Source organism: Rana temporaria, chromosome 8 (assembly GCF_905171775.1).
Source record: "Rana temporaria chromosome 8, aRanTem1.1, whole genome shotgun sequence".
NCBI lineage: Eukaryota > Metazoa > Chordata > Amphibia > Anura > Ranidae > Rana > Rana temporaria.
Window position 1 is genome coordinate 121107537 of NC_053496.1, and position 16533 is coordinate 121124069.

A 16533-nucleotide genomic window follows, 5' to 3' on the forward strand; every position below is an offset into this window, starting at 1 on the left:
TAAAGAACAACCATTATGTAGCAACACAAATTGTTTGGCAAAGAGCAGAATATAACTATGTAATAAGAAAATATGGCTGCCCTCCGGTTTATATAAAAAAATGACAACGTATACATGAAATCAGGGATGTTAAAACATTAAGACCGGGTTAACATATGTACAGTTGCGGGTTCGTGCCTGGGGTCCAGTGCATATCTGTTCACCGGTTCAGGTGCGATTCAGGTCCGAATTTTTGCCTGAATTCGCACCTAAACCCAACCCAAAAACGCACAGGACCCTTTTGAAATGTACTTTGTGTCCGCCCCGGCCCTGTTTGAACTTGCTCCATTAAGAGCCAGTCACACTCACGTCACGTGAATTTAATGTGGGTTCCCCCACATCCAATTTGCACATATGTGAACCCAGCCTTATAGTTGTTTATTTAAAATATTGAAGACTAAGAATTCTCTTTGAGATGAAGGCTAAATTAGTGCAACAAACTAGTGATTGTGGGAAATTTTAGACATACCAACCAAGGCTCATTGGCAGGAGTAGTGATTAGAGAGGTTGAATAGACTAGTATCAGAGGTGTATGCTGAGCACCTCCAACACCCCCCCCCTCTCTATAAAGCTTAAACAAATAACCAATGGAACCTTTTGTGTTTAGAGAAGTATGAGCTGCGACATATGCCTGAGAGTGGTTTGCGTACAAATCTGAATTCCCTTTATTATCTATGGCCAGTTTAAAATATTCAATGCCTTCTATGTCCTGGGTAATTGTAATAAATTGACAATCTGCTTATCTTTTTAAAAAAACATACTGCAATTTATCAAGCTGTATTAAAGGATGTGCAAGCTAAACTATAACAAATTTCAAGGGAGTGGTAAACAAAGTTAATATTTTTAGCAATGGGATCCCTTGGAAAAACGGGGGTCACCAAGACTAAAAAATTGACATATAATGGAGTTAGGTCACAATACAAAGTCTTCAGAGTCCAAAATCTTTAATATTATTTTCGTTTAGAAATTTACAAGTCAATATTCCTTTTGTATCACAGAGATCTGCTATACGTAGAAGACCTTTGTTTTTCCACCATTAAAACGTCCAGGGGGTGAGGCCTGGGGTGAGGCCCGGGGTGAAGTTTCTGTTCCCAAATATAGGGGCTAATGGTGTATGTGGAGATTTGAATTTGTATGTTTTGGTTAATCTATCCCATATATTTAGGGATATAGACAGTGTTGGGCATAAAATTGGGGGTCTAGAACAACATTATCAAATGCAGGAATGAGAACAATTACATTATACACAGATAAAACATTTCTTAACCTCTATATCAAGTAAATCTGATATAACAACTATGGGGCAGATCCACAAAGAAATTACGCCGGCGTATCTATTGATACGCCGGCGTAATTTCAAAATTCCCGCGTCGTATCTTTGTTTTGAATCCTCAAAACAAGATACGACGGCATCTCGGCTAGATGTGACAGGCATACGTCTTCGTACGCCGTCGGATCTAAGCTGCAATTTTTCGGCGGCCGCTAGGTGGCGTTCAGGTCGAAATCCGCGTCGAGTATGCAAATGAGCTATTTACGCCGATCCACGAACGTACGTCGGCCCATCACTTTTTTTTTCGGCGTTTGCGTTTGTTTTTTTCCGGCGTATAGTTAAAGCTGCTATACTGAGGCGTAATGACAAAAAATATATAGGATGAAAAAGGGGTGGGGGAATTTAGAAGAAAGAATTGGGGGGATTGGGGAAAAGGAAGGAATACAGCCGATTTGGGCTTAAAGGGATTACTGTAGGCAACACTGTAATGATCAATTTGTGAAGACAAGGATACGTTTAGGTAAATTTATTTGTATCAAAAATATAAAAATAGGCATTAAATAGTACAAGTTACATGAAAGATACGGCGGTGGCCAAAAATAAAAAGATGTGGCTACCTTGAAAAAATACAATTAGACACTAGAATTTGTGGACAGGACAAGGACAAACATTTAACAATGAACGTGATCCGGACACGTGGTGTTCAGACCAATCATGTGTTGACACTCATGAGAAATTAATGAAATTAATGCAGTAATCAAATAATAAGATAAGGGGGGACAGTAGTGTGCCCACTCTGCATAAGTCAATAGAGTGTCAATATGTAATGATGGGGCTGAACACTAGCTTGATGGCGGACAGGAGGTGGGAGGGGTAGGTAAGTAGGGGTGGATGTACATGGGCCATGCATGTATTGTTGGTCGACTTTAGCGCTTGATGGTTTGTTAGTTCACAAGAAGTTCAATATTCAGAGGTTTTTAAGATAATTGAAATAAGTTAAATTATGATGGTTAGTACAAAAAATTGATTGAAAAAATATATAGAACAACTTGATATTGATCGCTTGTCAATATGACATTTGGAAGAGCACTTAGTGACTTGCTTAGTATTGGTTAGTATGTATAAGTATGCCAGTTGTTAGTACTTGGGAATGAATTTGTACTAAGCAATAGTAATCTAGTGCGCCATCAGGAGAAAAGCAGGAGCCGTCATGCACAGGGAAAAGTCCAGCCCGTATTGATATAATAGACCGAACACCAGACTCAATTATAGCAGCTAGTTGGAATGATGTAAAATAACAGACCATCCCAAGAGGGGGAGGTTAATACATTACCGGTCCGCTGCGTATAGAGTTTGAAGGACAAGTCTGTCCATGTAGTGCAGCTTTTGTGTCAGCCGCTCTGATGCTAGGCTTGTTGCTGGCTGGTTGGTTATGGTTTGCGGTTGTCACATGAGTATCACACCACGCTAAGTCCTGTGGGGGGCGTTCGTCCCTTGGTGACACGGTCCGCTTGGTGTTGCCTCTGTGCTGTGTAACGGCTCCCGGTCTCAGGCGCCGCTTGTAAGTCGGCCGGTGCGATCCATCCGTGGTGGATGCCCGTAGGCTTCCGTCCTCCGTCCAACAGGGCAAGCTTCCGGGGTCACGTGATCACGTTGCTAGGTGACGTCACCTAGCAACGTGATCACGTGACCCCGGAAGCTGCACTACATGGACGGACTTGTCCTTCAAACTCTATACGCAGCGGACCGGTAATGTATTAACCTCCCCCTCTTGGGATGGTCTGTTATTTTACATCATTCCAACTAGCTGCTATAATTGAGTCTGGTTTTTCGGTCTATTATATCAATACGGGCTGGACTTTTCTCTGTGCATGACGGCTCCTGCTTTTCTCCTGATGGCGCACTAGATTACTATTGCTTAGTACAAATTCATTCCCAAGTACTAACGACTGGCATACTTATACATACTAACCAATACTAAGCAAGTCACTAATGCCTCGTTTCCACTGAGCGGATCGGTTCGGGTCGCTTAGAATGGAACGGGTTAGAATGGTCCGGTCTATTCTGCAGAGCATTTCCACTGCAAATCGGACCACCTGGGACCATGCAAGGTTTAGAAAAAAAGCCTAGCACATCCACCAATCAGTGAGATGTATTTGTAGGTCCGCCCTAATGGAACCGTTCCATTCTCTATGGCCCCACATCTGAAGCAGGACCCAGAATGGTCCGGTACGGTTCGCTTTTATGGCACGCTTTCATAATGGAAACACCCAAAAAAGCGTACCGTACCGAACCGTACCGAACCGATCCGCTCAGTGGAAACGAGGCATAAGTGCTCTTCCAAATGTCATATTGACAAGCGATCAATATCAAGTTGTTCTATATATTTTTTCAATACATTTTTTGTACTAACCATCATAATTTAACTTATTTCAATTATCTTAAAAACCTCTGAATATTGAACTTCTTGTGAACTAACAAACCATCAAGCGCTAAAGTCGACCAACAATACATGCATGGCCCATGTACATCCACCCCTACTTACCTACCCCTCCCACCTCCTGTCCGCCATCAAGCCAGTGTTCAGCCCCATCATTACATATTGACACTCTATTGACTTATGCAGAGTGGGCACACTACTGTCCCCCCTTATCTTATTATTTGATTACTGCATTAATTTCATTAATTTCTCATGAGTGTCAACACATGATTGGTCTGAACACCACGTGTCCGGATCACGTTCATTGTTAAATGTTTGTCCTTGTCCTGTCCACAAATTCTAGTGTCTAATTGTATTTTTTCAAGGTAGCCACATCTTTTTATTTTTGGCCACCGCCGTATCTTTCATGTAACTTGTACTATTTAATGCCTATTTTTATATTTTTGATACAAATAAATTTACCTAAACGTATCCTTGTCTTCACAAATTGATCATTACAGTGTTGCCTACAGTAATCCCTTTAAGCCCAAATCGGCTGTATTCCTTCCTTTTCCCCAATCCCCCCAATTCTTTCTTCTAAATTCCCCCACCCCTTTTTCATCCTATATATTTTTTGTCATTATAGTTATTGATTACAGCAACACGACCCATTCGGGTATTAGATCAGCCTAGAGAATTTATACAATTTCCTATACATATTAGTGGACATTTTGCACCAATTCCCTTCCCTGTCCTTTCCCCTTTTTTACATATACTGAGGCGTACTCAATGTTAAGTATGGCCGTCCTTCCCGCGTACCATTTTGAATTTTTTACGTCGCTTGCGTAAGTCGTTCGCGAATAGGAATTTGCATGGAATGACGTCACCGTCGTAAGCATTGGCGGGTTCCGGTTTAATTTCGAGCATGCGCACTGGGATACCCCCAGGGGCGGCGCATTCGCAGTTCCAAAAAAACTTTGTTTACGTCGGGTCACGACGTATTAACATAAAACACGCCCCCATTAGATCCATTTGAATTCCGTGCCCTTACGCCGCAAGAGATACACTACGCCACCGTAACTTACGGCGCGAATTCGTTGAGGATTCAAACCAAACAAAAGTAAGTTACAGCGGCGTAGCGTATCTTAGATACGCTGCGCCCGGCGCAGATGTCTGTGGATCTGCCCCTATGTCTCCAATGGAATATCTATGTCAGAAATTTGACAAATATCGGGGGGCATGTCTCAGAAATGTATTCTATCTTGAATACTTCTCCCGTTAAACTGTGTTATATGGAAAAATGGGAAACAGACTTTCAGGAAAATATTGAGCTAATTGAATGGCACAATATGGCCCAAGTAGCATCACGTTCTCTGATAAATACCTCTATCATAGAAGCGAATTACAAAATTCTTCTAAGATGGTACATGGTCCCCACTAGGTTGGCATCATTTATACCTGACGCATCTCCTCAGTGTTTCCGTGGATGCGGACAGGAGGGAACAATGTATCATATATGGTGGCAATGCCCTAAAGTGAGACGATATTGGATAAGGGTGTACAATTTTATATATACTCTTACCCGAGTAAACCTAATCAAATCTCCAAAACAGGCACCACTGGGATGTAAAATAGAAAAAGTGTCAACATTTCAGAGACGTCTCATTACATTTGAATTTGTATCAGCAAAAATCATAATTGCAAAATCGTGGAAATCGGCCATACTACCATGTGAACAAATTAAACATAAACTTTCCTGGGTCATGATGACAGCAATCTTAAATGATAAACTGACAATATTCAAGAAAGTTTGGGACCCATGGATCAAATATCTGTCCAGTGATCCCAAATCGTTACCAGTCTAGAACAATTTCTGAGTTATGGGGCAGGAAACACAGTTACTCCTCACTTCATATTATTTTCTTTCAATTTCTTTCTCCTTTTACTTTTATTTTTCCTTTTGAAAATGTTTATTTTTTTTATTTTAGTTTTGTTGGTTAAATTATTGCAGTACAACTAAAATCCCAGGATTCAATACTTAACAATCCTGGGATTATTCCTGAATGGGACTGAATATGGTATGATGAAGAAAGACATTCACTACTAAGGAAATATGTTTCCCCTCCATTCACACACAACGTAATAGACACGGAATCAAAATAGAACAAACACATTATAAAGTCTACAGTGATTAAAATACAATATAATAGTGTAGTGTTATAATTGTTTATAAAATAATAAAAGGCTCCTCTATGAAGAGATAGTTAGTAGAAACTGTGCTATAATCAAAAATTCCATATAGAGAATGGCCCACAGTAAACCTAATATCTTATTGAGCAATGTATGAATATCAATCCCTATAACATATGTTTTTTACTGCACAAGTTCTACTTATATGTTCTATACTTTCTCTTATGTACATTTTCTTTTGTAAAAACTTTCAAATAAAAATTATTGAAATAAATATTATTTTGAATGCTTTGATGTTTGTTTAATTGATTATTTGCTCTAATGCCACAATTTCTTTCTTCCTATAGTTACCGTAGTTATTTTCTTTGTTTATTGTAGATTTTAAGTTGAATATAGTGCTAATTTTCTTAAATAGTGCAATTTTTCACTGTTCCTTACACGTTTTGGGCCAGATTCTCGTACCTGCGGCGCAGCGTAACGTAACCCGTTTACGTTACACCGCCGCAAGTTTTCAGTCTAAGTGCCTGATCCACAAAGCACTTACCTGCAAACTTGCGGCGGTGTATCGTAAACACGTCCGGCGCAAGGCGGCCCAATTAAAATGGGGCGGGTACCATTTAAATTAGGCTCGCTCCCGCGCCGGACGTACTGCGCATGCTCCGTTCGCAAATTTCCCGACGTGCTTTGCGCGAAATTACGACGCGCCGACGTGTTGAGAATCGCGACGTGCGTAAAGTACTTAGGCCGGGAAAACAAAAAAATTCAAAAGCGACGTGGGAAAGACGGGCATACTTTAACATGGTGGAGTAATTTTACACCATGTTAAAGTACCCCTAACTTTGCGACGGGAAACTAAGACTTGCGCCGACGTAACGACGGGAAAAACCTTTGTGGATCGCCGTAACTGCTAATTTGCATACCCGACGCTGGTTTACGACGCATACTCCCCCCAGCGGCGGCCAAAGTATTGCATCCTGGGATCCAACGGTGTAATTCAATTACACCTGTCGGATCTTAGGGCTAGCTATGCGTAACTGATTCTATGAATCAGTCGCATAGTTAGGACGGCCCTAACACAGAGATACGACGGCGTATCAGGAGATACGCCGTCGTATCTCTTTTGTGAATCTGGCCCATTATTCTTGTTTTTCTTTCATTAATGTTTCTCTATGTGTATTCTCATGTACATCCCAGATGAAGTGGGATCTTCTGGTCCCGAAATGTGTTGGACTTATGGGCTTGATTACACTATAACAAATGTGACAGCAAAGTGATGTTCAGCCAATTCTTCTCTATTTCGACCAATTGTTTCCTATACATGGGAATGTACCCGTGACAGCTCATACTTTTTTATCTTCTGCATTTCCAGACAAAGTAATGCGTACAAATGCACATGACACATAGGGGTTGATTTACTAACACTGGAGTGTGCAAATGTTGGTGCAGTTGTGCATGGTAGCCAATCAGCTTCTAATTTCAGCTTGTTCAATTAAGCTTTGACAAAAAAACATGGAAGCTGATTGGTTTCTGTGAAGAGCTGCACCAGATTTTGCAATCTTCCGTTTTAGTAAATCAACCCCATAGAGGATTGCAATTTACAATTTGACTAGTAAGATAATGAGGCTATACTTCAAATAGTCATATGACCATTTATCACCCACATTGGTGATAATAGGCACAAATATGTTTCTTACCTGTGGACAGTCTTTAATGTAATGACCTTTGTTGAAGCAGAGATGGCACAGGTAGTTAGGAGGGGGCCGCTTGCTGGGTTTTCTGTTCTCAGTGGAGAGTGAGATTTCTGAGAAGTGTTCTGTTAAAGAGCTCAGCCCATCCACAATGTTGTTCAGGGAGCCATAAGGAGATGCATTCTTGTAAAGGCTGCTACCCAATGCCTGCTGTAGAAAGAAATATAATGATTAGATCCTTTGCATGGTACTGTGCTCCGTTTGTACAAACACCAGAAGATATCACTTACAAATACTTACAAAGGACAAAGGGGTGTTATAGCTTATTTCAAAAAGTACATGTTAACTTCTTATTGGAATATTTAAGTCAGTTTTGACATATTCTTACTTGCTTGTGCTCTGTAGGTTCATTTTTATCATACACAGATCTGTAAATGCTATTTCTGGTGGTCAACTGTATAATAGGGGATGTGCAATGGCACTGCTGTCAGCTCAGAGATGAGCTATAGGCTTGTCACAAGGGAGAGGAGTATTAAAGTGCATTTAGGTACTGCTAAACAGGATACTAGGGAACAAGTTTCTTTCTTGTTTTCTTGTTTTTTTACTTTTAAATATACCGATAATATCATAAAATTAAACCAATTATGTTCACATACTGTATGTACTATAATCTAAAAAAATACCTATAGTCTCCCTTTATTAAAGGAGAAGTACAGCCACAGCTCATTCGGTTGTTCTTCTCCTATGGATCATAGGAGTGCAGATCATTTTACACTCCTGTGACCTGTTTTCAGCAGATAGCTGTCGGTCCAGGCTCGGGAAAGATCACGACCATATAGTCAGGATCTGCCCACATGCCTGGACCAACATCCGGCTCAGCTTCTGAGCTAAGCGATGAGAGCCTGAGCCCCCCTCCTTCTCCACAGCCCGGCACTCCAGTGAGAGGTGAAAGTCACTGCTCTCCGCTCAGGGAGCAGTGAGATCTGAGCGATTGGTTGTGTTTGATCGCTCAGTTCTCAGTATTAGGTTGGGTGGGGGACAGATGCAGCATCAGAACGATGTTGCATCCAAATCAAAAGAGAGACAAAAACATGAATCACTTGAAGCTGAACTCTGGGATAAGCAAATATTGCCTAAATACAAGTGTCTGTCAGGTTTCAGTGATATATCTCAGGAGGAGACTATCCTTAATTGATTACATTGTCACAATGTTCCTTTCAATTGGATTTATCTAAATAGAATACCCTTGCTTTGCAACATATTTGCTGTGTTATTTGTGATAATAAATGACTTTTTTTGGTCAGTTTATGCACGATTTAATTGTTAAGGCCTCGTACACACGGCCGAAAAACTCGACGGGCGAAACACATCGTTTTGCTCGTCGAGTTCCTTGTGAAGCCGTCAAGCCAATTTTCTCCATTCCCGTTCAAGGAAATAGAGAACATGCTCTCTTTTTGGCTCGTCGAGTTTCTCGACAGTTTCCTCGACGAAAATGTACACACGACTGGTTTCCTCGGCAAAAAAAAATCTCCCAGCAAGTTTCTTGCTGTTTTTTTCCGAGAAACTCGGTCGTGTGTACGAGGCCTTAGACTGTTACTTTTATACAGCTCTAGGCAAATCTATTAACCAACGGTGTCTTATTTTCCCAGTTATCAGGGAGCCCTGGACTTGGTCCTTTAACTGGTCATTATTTTGTGGAAATCTATGACACATGTAGCATACAACAAGCCTGGAAGGGACAAGTATGGCTCTGTGCTCTGGATAAATCCACTTAAAGAAACCCTGTGGCTCAGATACATGAAAATACAAGTTTTTTTTAAAAACGATTTTATGGTGCTTAAAGGGTACATTTTCATTACTATATATTTTTTGTTACAAGTTTATTTGGCACATGAATACCATGGTTTGGTCCTCCGTTCAACTACTTGTCCCTTCCCACTCTTCCTTCCCATTCTTTGTCTTAAACAGCTAAGTTGCGGAATCTAAGCCCCAGACTGCTTCTTCACCTGGTCAGGGCTGGCAGCAGACAAGTACAAATGGTAGATAAAGCTGGGGTCAGTACACAAGAAGTCAGACACTGAATACACATCATACTAGGCAAACAGGAGCAAACAGAACTAGGAAGTTACTCAGGCAACTCAGGCTGCACTGAGTAAGTCTATTATATATAGGGAAGCAGACTGGGAGGTGGGCCAGGAAGTGATAGAAAGGAAAAGGTTATAAATTCACAGTAAACTGGGTGTTTGCCAAAGGTGAACAGAGAAGCCAGCAGAACATGTGAATGGAATCACAGATCAAGCAGAATCACTACAGCAAAGGGGTAAGAATTTCACAAACAGAAAACTGCAAGCTTGACCATAACACTAGCGGAGGTACTACCAGCATAGCAGCCCATGTGACCGCTAAGGGACCCGATTCCCTTATTAAGACCTCTGTCGGTGCAACCCCCATGGAAACAGTGATCGCTGCCCACTAACACTTTGTAAAAACTAAGATCTGGCAGAGGAAGGCTTCTACTACTTGTTTCCTCAGCCAGGCTCTAATTTAGATAATGTCATCAGTCAGAGTATGACAGAGGAAGCAAGTAGTATAAGCCTTCCTCTGCTGTCCCATTCTTTGTTTACAAGTGACAGCTGAGCTGTCACTGTTTCTGCAGGGTCCCTCCCACAGCTCTGCTCTCTGCACAGGGTGTGCCCGGCAATGCTGTATCCTGGCCTAGGCCAAGGGCAGCACTTTGCAGGGGGGCAGCATGGAAAGAGTCCCCACTGGATTGTGCTACACTGTCAGTGTAGCGCCAGTCTTATGGGGTGGACTGGGCTGAGAGGAAAATTAGTCTAGTGCCCCCATAAAGTGACTGCACTGCTTCTGGTATGCGGGTGGCCGCTGCTTCTAATTTTGACTGTCCTATCATTTTGGACCACAAACCTTCCTCCCTGTGCACACTCCGGAGCAAGGAGTGTGGTCTTGACAGAAAGGGGTGTGTCATATTTAAATTAGGGGGTGCGCGAGTTTAGTCAGGCCTAGGGCAGCACAAAACCTAAATACACTACTGGTGCCCGGCACATTAAAGGGGTTGTAAAGCTAAAAATAAATAGCTTCCTTCACCTTAGTGCAGTCCTCCTTCACTTACCTCACCCTTCAATTTTGCTTTTAAATGTCCTTATTTCTTCTGAGAAATCCTCACTTTCTGTTCTTCTGTCTGTAACTACACACAGTAATGCAAGGCTTTCTCCCTGGTGTGGAGAAAGCCTCTTGAGTGGGGAGGGGGCGAGCAGGAGTGTCAGGACGCCCACTAACACACAGCTCCTTTCTCTATCTGCAAAGTAGAGAGTGTCCTGACTTGCCTGATCGCCCCCTCCCCCCTCAAGAGGCTTTCTCCACGCCAGGGATTTGGTGAATTTATATCACTTGTGGTTATTAAAGGAGTTGTAAAGGCAGAATAAAAATAAAACTAGCAGCTAAGCTACAAATACTGCAGCTGCTGACTTTTAACAAACAGACACCTACCATCCCAGAAATCCAGGGCTGTATTCACTAGATCCAATACTTTGCTGAGCTTCGAATCCCTGGTGCCTCCATCTTGGATAAGGTAGTTAGCCAAGACTTCCTGCAGTTTCGCAGTGCTCCCTACTGTGTATAAGTGAGATCACACTGTGCTTTCAGACTCGTCCCACAGCCTCCTGGGACATGTGCCATGTCCCAGGAGGCTGCAGGTGGCCAGGGGGCCTAGGTGAGAAGTGGGAGCAATACCTGTCAGAAAAGGGTACCTACTTTTAGAAAAAAAAAAAGGAAAGGTGATATCCATTTGGTTGAGGAAGGGGGCAATAGTACCTGCAAGACAATTATTGATTCAGGGACGAGAAAGCATGTTTCCAAGGAGTTTACACTGCTGTAAACCGACTTGTGTCCTACCTCCAATCTGATCCGCTAAAAATAGTATAGTGGGCTGTATCCGTGTCCGCTCTGCATATGCAGAGCAGACATGGACCTGCCATCCACCCGCACCATTTATTGTGGCCCGCGACCGGTTACCAAGTCGCTTAACTGGCCCTCGCGCTTCAAAAGGTTGGGCACCCCTGCCTTATGACATCAGAAGGCCTAAACTTGAATTGTTACTTTTTTTTTCAAATTAAAAGACTAACTTTTAACGAACATGCTGAACAATGTCACAAAAAAAAGGAAAACATGACATTTACAACCAATTGACAACATCTTACAGACATATTTAGCACATATGACTCAAATATACTGTATATCGAATTACATTGTTAGGAAAACTCAATATGTACTTTGGCTGAATATGATATTGTGTTTCCACTGTTTTTGTCACCCAATGAAATGCAATGGTACATCACAGTCATTGTTTAGTGTTTTGCTGGGAATTGATAATAAGCATAAAAATGAGCTACATTTTTCCATGGTGGAAAAATGTTTAGAAGACTTCGATGAACCCACCCTGAGTTTGGCAAATAAAGCAGCTTTAGGGAGGTTAGAAAATTCAACATAGGCTGACAAAACAACTGGCAGACCATTGCACAGTGACTTCACTTCAGTGAAATACAAAGTGTAGCGCAAATGTGTCTTGTGCGCTGGTCGTGTCCACCCTATTGTGATTCTCTGGTGTTGAGCCGACTGCAAAAGGTCACCATGTTTTTTTAAGATTGTTATTAATCAGGGTAGAGGAAATCTGGAATGATTACTGTGTTATACGCAGGGGGGTGTAGAACGTTTTTTTCCTGAAACTTCCCTCTTAAAAGTTATGGTGCGTGTTATACGCCTGTGCGTGTTATACGCCAATAAATACGGTACATTTTACTCGCTCAATAACCACTGTTGCTATGGGGTCCCTTCTATTTTGCCACTTCCGGGCCGCGGCGATTTACCTCATATCCCTCTGTGCTCCTGGGAAATGTGTGTCATCTTTCCCAGGAGTCAGTGGGCAGCGCCAAAGGCTAGCATTGCGTTGTTTAGAAACCGGAAATTACGCCATGAAACCATAACAAATGGACAGGCATTTCCTTCTTCGCCGACTGTTGTTATGGCAACAAGATAATATTACTTTCCCTGCAGCCTGTGTAAACAGAGCATGCGCGAGAACGGGAGGTGCATGCTGGGTATCCAGCATCACCTTATCCAGGAAGAGATGGCGAGTGGGCTTTACATGCAGAGCAGAAATAAAAAATGAAGTACTATTAAAAAAAAACAGGAATTGAGTGGCGATTTCATTAACAACATGAATTATTAGTGTTTAAATAGATTATTAGAACGGATTACCTTTTAAAAAAATAAAAAAGTCTGGGTGGAACTCCGCTTTAATCTAAAGTAGATCTAACCCCAGTCATAGCTGTCAAGATTTAAGTCATTTTAAAAGGTGATTTCAATCTTTTTGACTCTGCAGCTTCCTTTACCACTTGACCTCTGGAAGATTTAACCCCCCTTTTATGATCAGGCCATTTTTTGCAATATGGCACTGTGTTATTTTAACTGACAATTGCGCAGTCATGCGACACTGTAGCCAAATAAAATGTATGTATTTTTTTCCCCACAAATAGAGCTTTCTTTTTGTGGTAATTGATCACCTATGCATTTTTTTTTTGTGCTATAAACAAAAATTTTGATTTTTAGCTGGACTGCAACATTGCGATGGACTGATCAATGTATAAATGACACTGGCAGGGAAGGAGTTAACACTAGGGGGCGATCAAAGGGTTAACTTTGTTCCCTGGGAGTTTTCTAACTGTGTGGGGGATGGGCTCACTGGGATAACACAAAGATCGCTGTTCCTCATTACTTGAAACAGCCAATCTAAGTGTTGTGCCCTGTCAGAACGGGGATCCGCCTTGTTTACACAGGCAGATCCCTGTTCTGCCTCTCTGTGGAGCAATCGTCGGTTACCAGTGGACATCGAGTCTGCGGGACCCGCATACGCGCATCCCCGGTGCCCGCTCACAGTATCTCGTGTACATTGTTTTGCGCAGCCAGGCTGCCCTGCCGCAGTATATGTGCGGTCCAGAAGTGGGTTAAACAAACACAATTGTGTTTAAGACTGACCACTTTGAAAAAAAAATAACAATATTTGTTACTTTCTGCTATGAAACACATGCAATAAAAAAAAATGTAAAAAATCAATTTTTTTCATAAATTTAGGCCAATATGTATTCTGCTACATGATTTTGGTTAAAAAAACAAAAAAAACAAAAAAAAAAAAGTGTTTACTCACATCAATAGTTTATGCCTGATTTATAAAATGCAGATTGCTCAATGAAGTCAGCTCCATTCCATAGAATGTGTTCTGCATAATGCTTTGGAAGGGAGGCCAGTCACATGACTTTGAAAGGTCCACCATGCAGTCTTTTTTTTTTTTTCTGACTTCATTTAAATGACGAGGCTTGGTTTGCTCGAGAGTCCTACATTTTTTTAAAGCATCGTTATGGCTGCGGTGGATTTATATAATTGTTTAATAAACTGTGCTCATAATCTTCCAGTTAGGCTTTAAAGTAGTATAACCAAAGCTTGTTTGGCTGTACTTCTCCTATGGATCACAGGAGTGTAACTTTTTTTGCACTCCTGTGACCCGTTTTCAGCAGAGAGCAGACTTCAGCCCATAGAAGTCAGTCCAGGCACCATGTCATCGTGGCAATACAGTCTGGATCTGCCAGATGCCTAGACTGACACCCAGCTCAGCCTCTCAGCGAACCACTGAGAGACTTAGCCGGCCGCCCTCGCCCCCTCCACAGCCCAGCGCTCCAGTGAGCGAGGAGGGAGCAGAGCAGAGAGCTGGTAATTAACAGTCACCAGCTCTCTGCTCGGGAAGCTGTCAGAACCGCGCGATTGGCGGTGTTCGATCGCTCGGTTCTCAGTGCAGAGGTGTCGGGGGGACAGATGCATCGAGGTAAGCATGAAGATTAAAAAAAGCCCAAACCAAAAGACTAACTTTTAAATGCTGAACATGTTCTCTTTTATATCTATTTAATTGTTACAAAATGTATGCTACTTAGGCTGGCCATACAGTAGATGGAAAACAAATGGATTCCCCCATTCACACAAGTGAGAGGAGGAGTCCCGCTGTCAGAATACACTGATCAGTGTTGCAGCTAACTGGCTGCAGGCCCTAATCAAATAAAAATCTCCAACATTCCCGTTCAACAGAGGTTTTGAAAGACGGCCTATGGGCAACTTAACTTTACAATTAGGTTCTGTAGATCTGTGCCTATAGGTGACAGAGACATAGGGGCAGATCCTCAAAGAAATTACGCCGGCGTATCTCTTGATACGCCACGTAATTTCAAATTTTGCGCGTCGTATCTTTGTTTTGGTATCCACAAAACAAGATACAACGGCATCTGGGTTAGATCCGACAGGCGTACGCCTTAGTAGGCCGTAGGATCTTAGATGCAATTTTCCGGCGGCCGCTAGGTGGCGTTTCTGTCGTATTCCAGGTCGAGTATGCTAATTAGCTATTTCCGACGATCCACGAACGTACGAGCGGCCGTCGCATTTTTTTACGTCGTTTCCGCTCGGCTTTTTCCGGCGTATAGTTAAAGCTGCTATATGGTGGCGTACTCAATGTTAAGTATGGCCGTCGTTCCCGCGTATAATTTTGAAAATTTTACGCCGTTTGCGTAAGTCGTCCGTGATTGGGGCTGGACGCCATTTACGTTCACGTCGAAACCAATGACGTCCTTGCGACGTCATTTGGAGCAATGCACCCTGGGAGTTTTTACAGACGGCACATGCGCAGTTCGTTCGGCACGGGGACGTGCTTCATTTAAATGAAACGCGCCCCTACCCGCCGAATTTGAATTCCGCGCCCTTACGCCGCGAGAGATACGCTACGTCGCCGTAACTTATGGCACGGATTCGTTGAGGATTCAAACCAACTCAAAGTAAGTTACAGCGGCGTAGCGTATCTTACATACGCTGCGCCCAGCGCAGATGTATGTGGATCTGCCCCATTGAGGTGGCTATTTTCCATCATTAGTAAAAATATAGTCCTGCCATACAAGCTTTTATACACATTATTAAATATTCTAAGACAGGTTACACTTGGTAACTAGATAATGTTTTGAATACAAGGGGTGATTTTACCCCTAAGGTGTTGCTCTGGGCACCTACATGCTCCTGTAGTGGAACCTGGCCTTGGGTTTGTCTATATATTACTTAAAAATGTTGCACTGCTTTACACAATATTTATAATATGAGGCCACAAATAAATGTATAGTCTTATATCCTTACCAAGAAAAATACAAAGGCAAGTTTGTTGAGAGCTGCTTACCCTACCTGTATGCTTTTGGATGTCTGGTAATATCTAGATAGTGACCCTGGTGGGAACTACACTAAGAACCCCAGTGCTGGCAGGATGTGTATCTGGTGGATCCCATGCCTAAATTGGCACTTAAAACATGTTTTATCAAAGTTGGAAAAGTGCATTTAAAAGGCCGAGTGAAACAAATTGAAGAAAGTCTATATAGTAAAACCTTGGATTGAGAGCAACTTGGTTTGAGAGCGTTTTGCAAGACAAGCTAAACCTTTCAATACATTTTGACTTGATATACGCAATGTTTTGATATACAAGTAGCGTCATATCACAACTGAGTATAAAAGAGAAGAGAGGCGCCTCTAAGTGTAGCAATATGGTTACATTTAATGAAGGTACAACATTTAGAAACTCATATGGTTGATGATTAAAACAGGCAGATCTAAGTATGTAGGGATCCGGGATAAAGCGATCCACATAGACCATCCTCCGCACCGCCATTGATGTCATCCCTTCCATGCTGTGCTCCACGAGCGGTTCAAGCCTCGCTTTCAGATCGCTCTACTGCAGGGTAGTCTTCCCGGTCATGATTGCAGACTGACAGTGGTAAGAGCCGGTGGTGAGGAGGACGATCTATGTGGACAGCTTTATCCCGAATGCCTGCATACTT

General features: G+C 42.2%; 1 protein-coding gene across 1 annotated transcript in view; it reads right to left on the reverse strand.

Annotated features, from left to right (window-relative positions):
- The window catches only part of ZCCHC24 (zinc finger CCHC-type containing 24), a 203100-nt gene that overhangs the window by 119535 nt on the left and 67032 nt on the right, over nucleotides 1-16533 (reverse strand). Inside the window, exon 2 of the mRNA XM_040320621.1 lies at nucleotides 7613-7816. Coding sequence (XP_040176555.1) covers nucleotides 7613-7816 — 204 coding nt within the window. The remainder of the gene's footprint in view (nucleotides 1-7612; nucleotides 7817-16533) is intronic.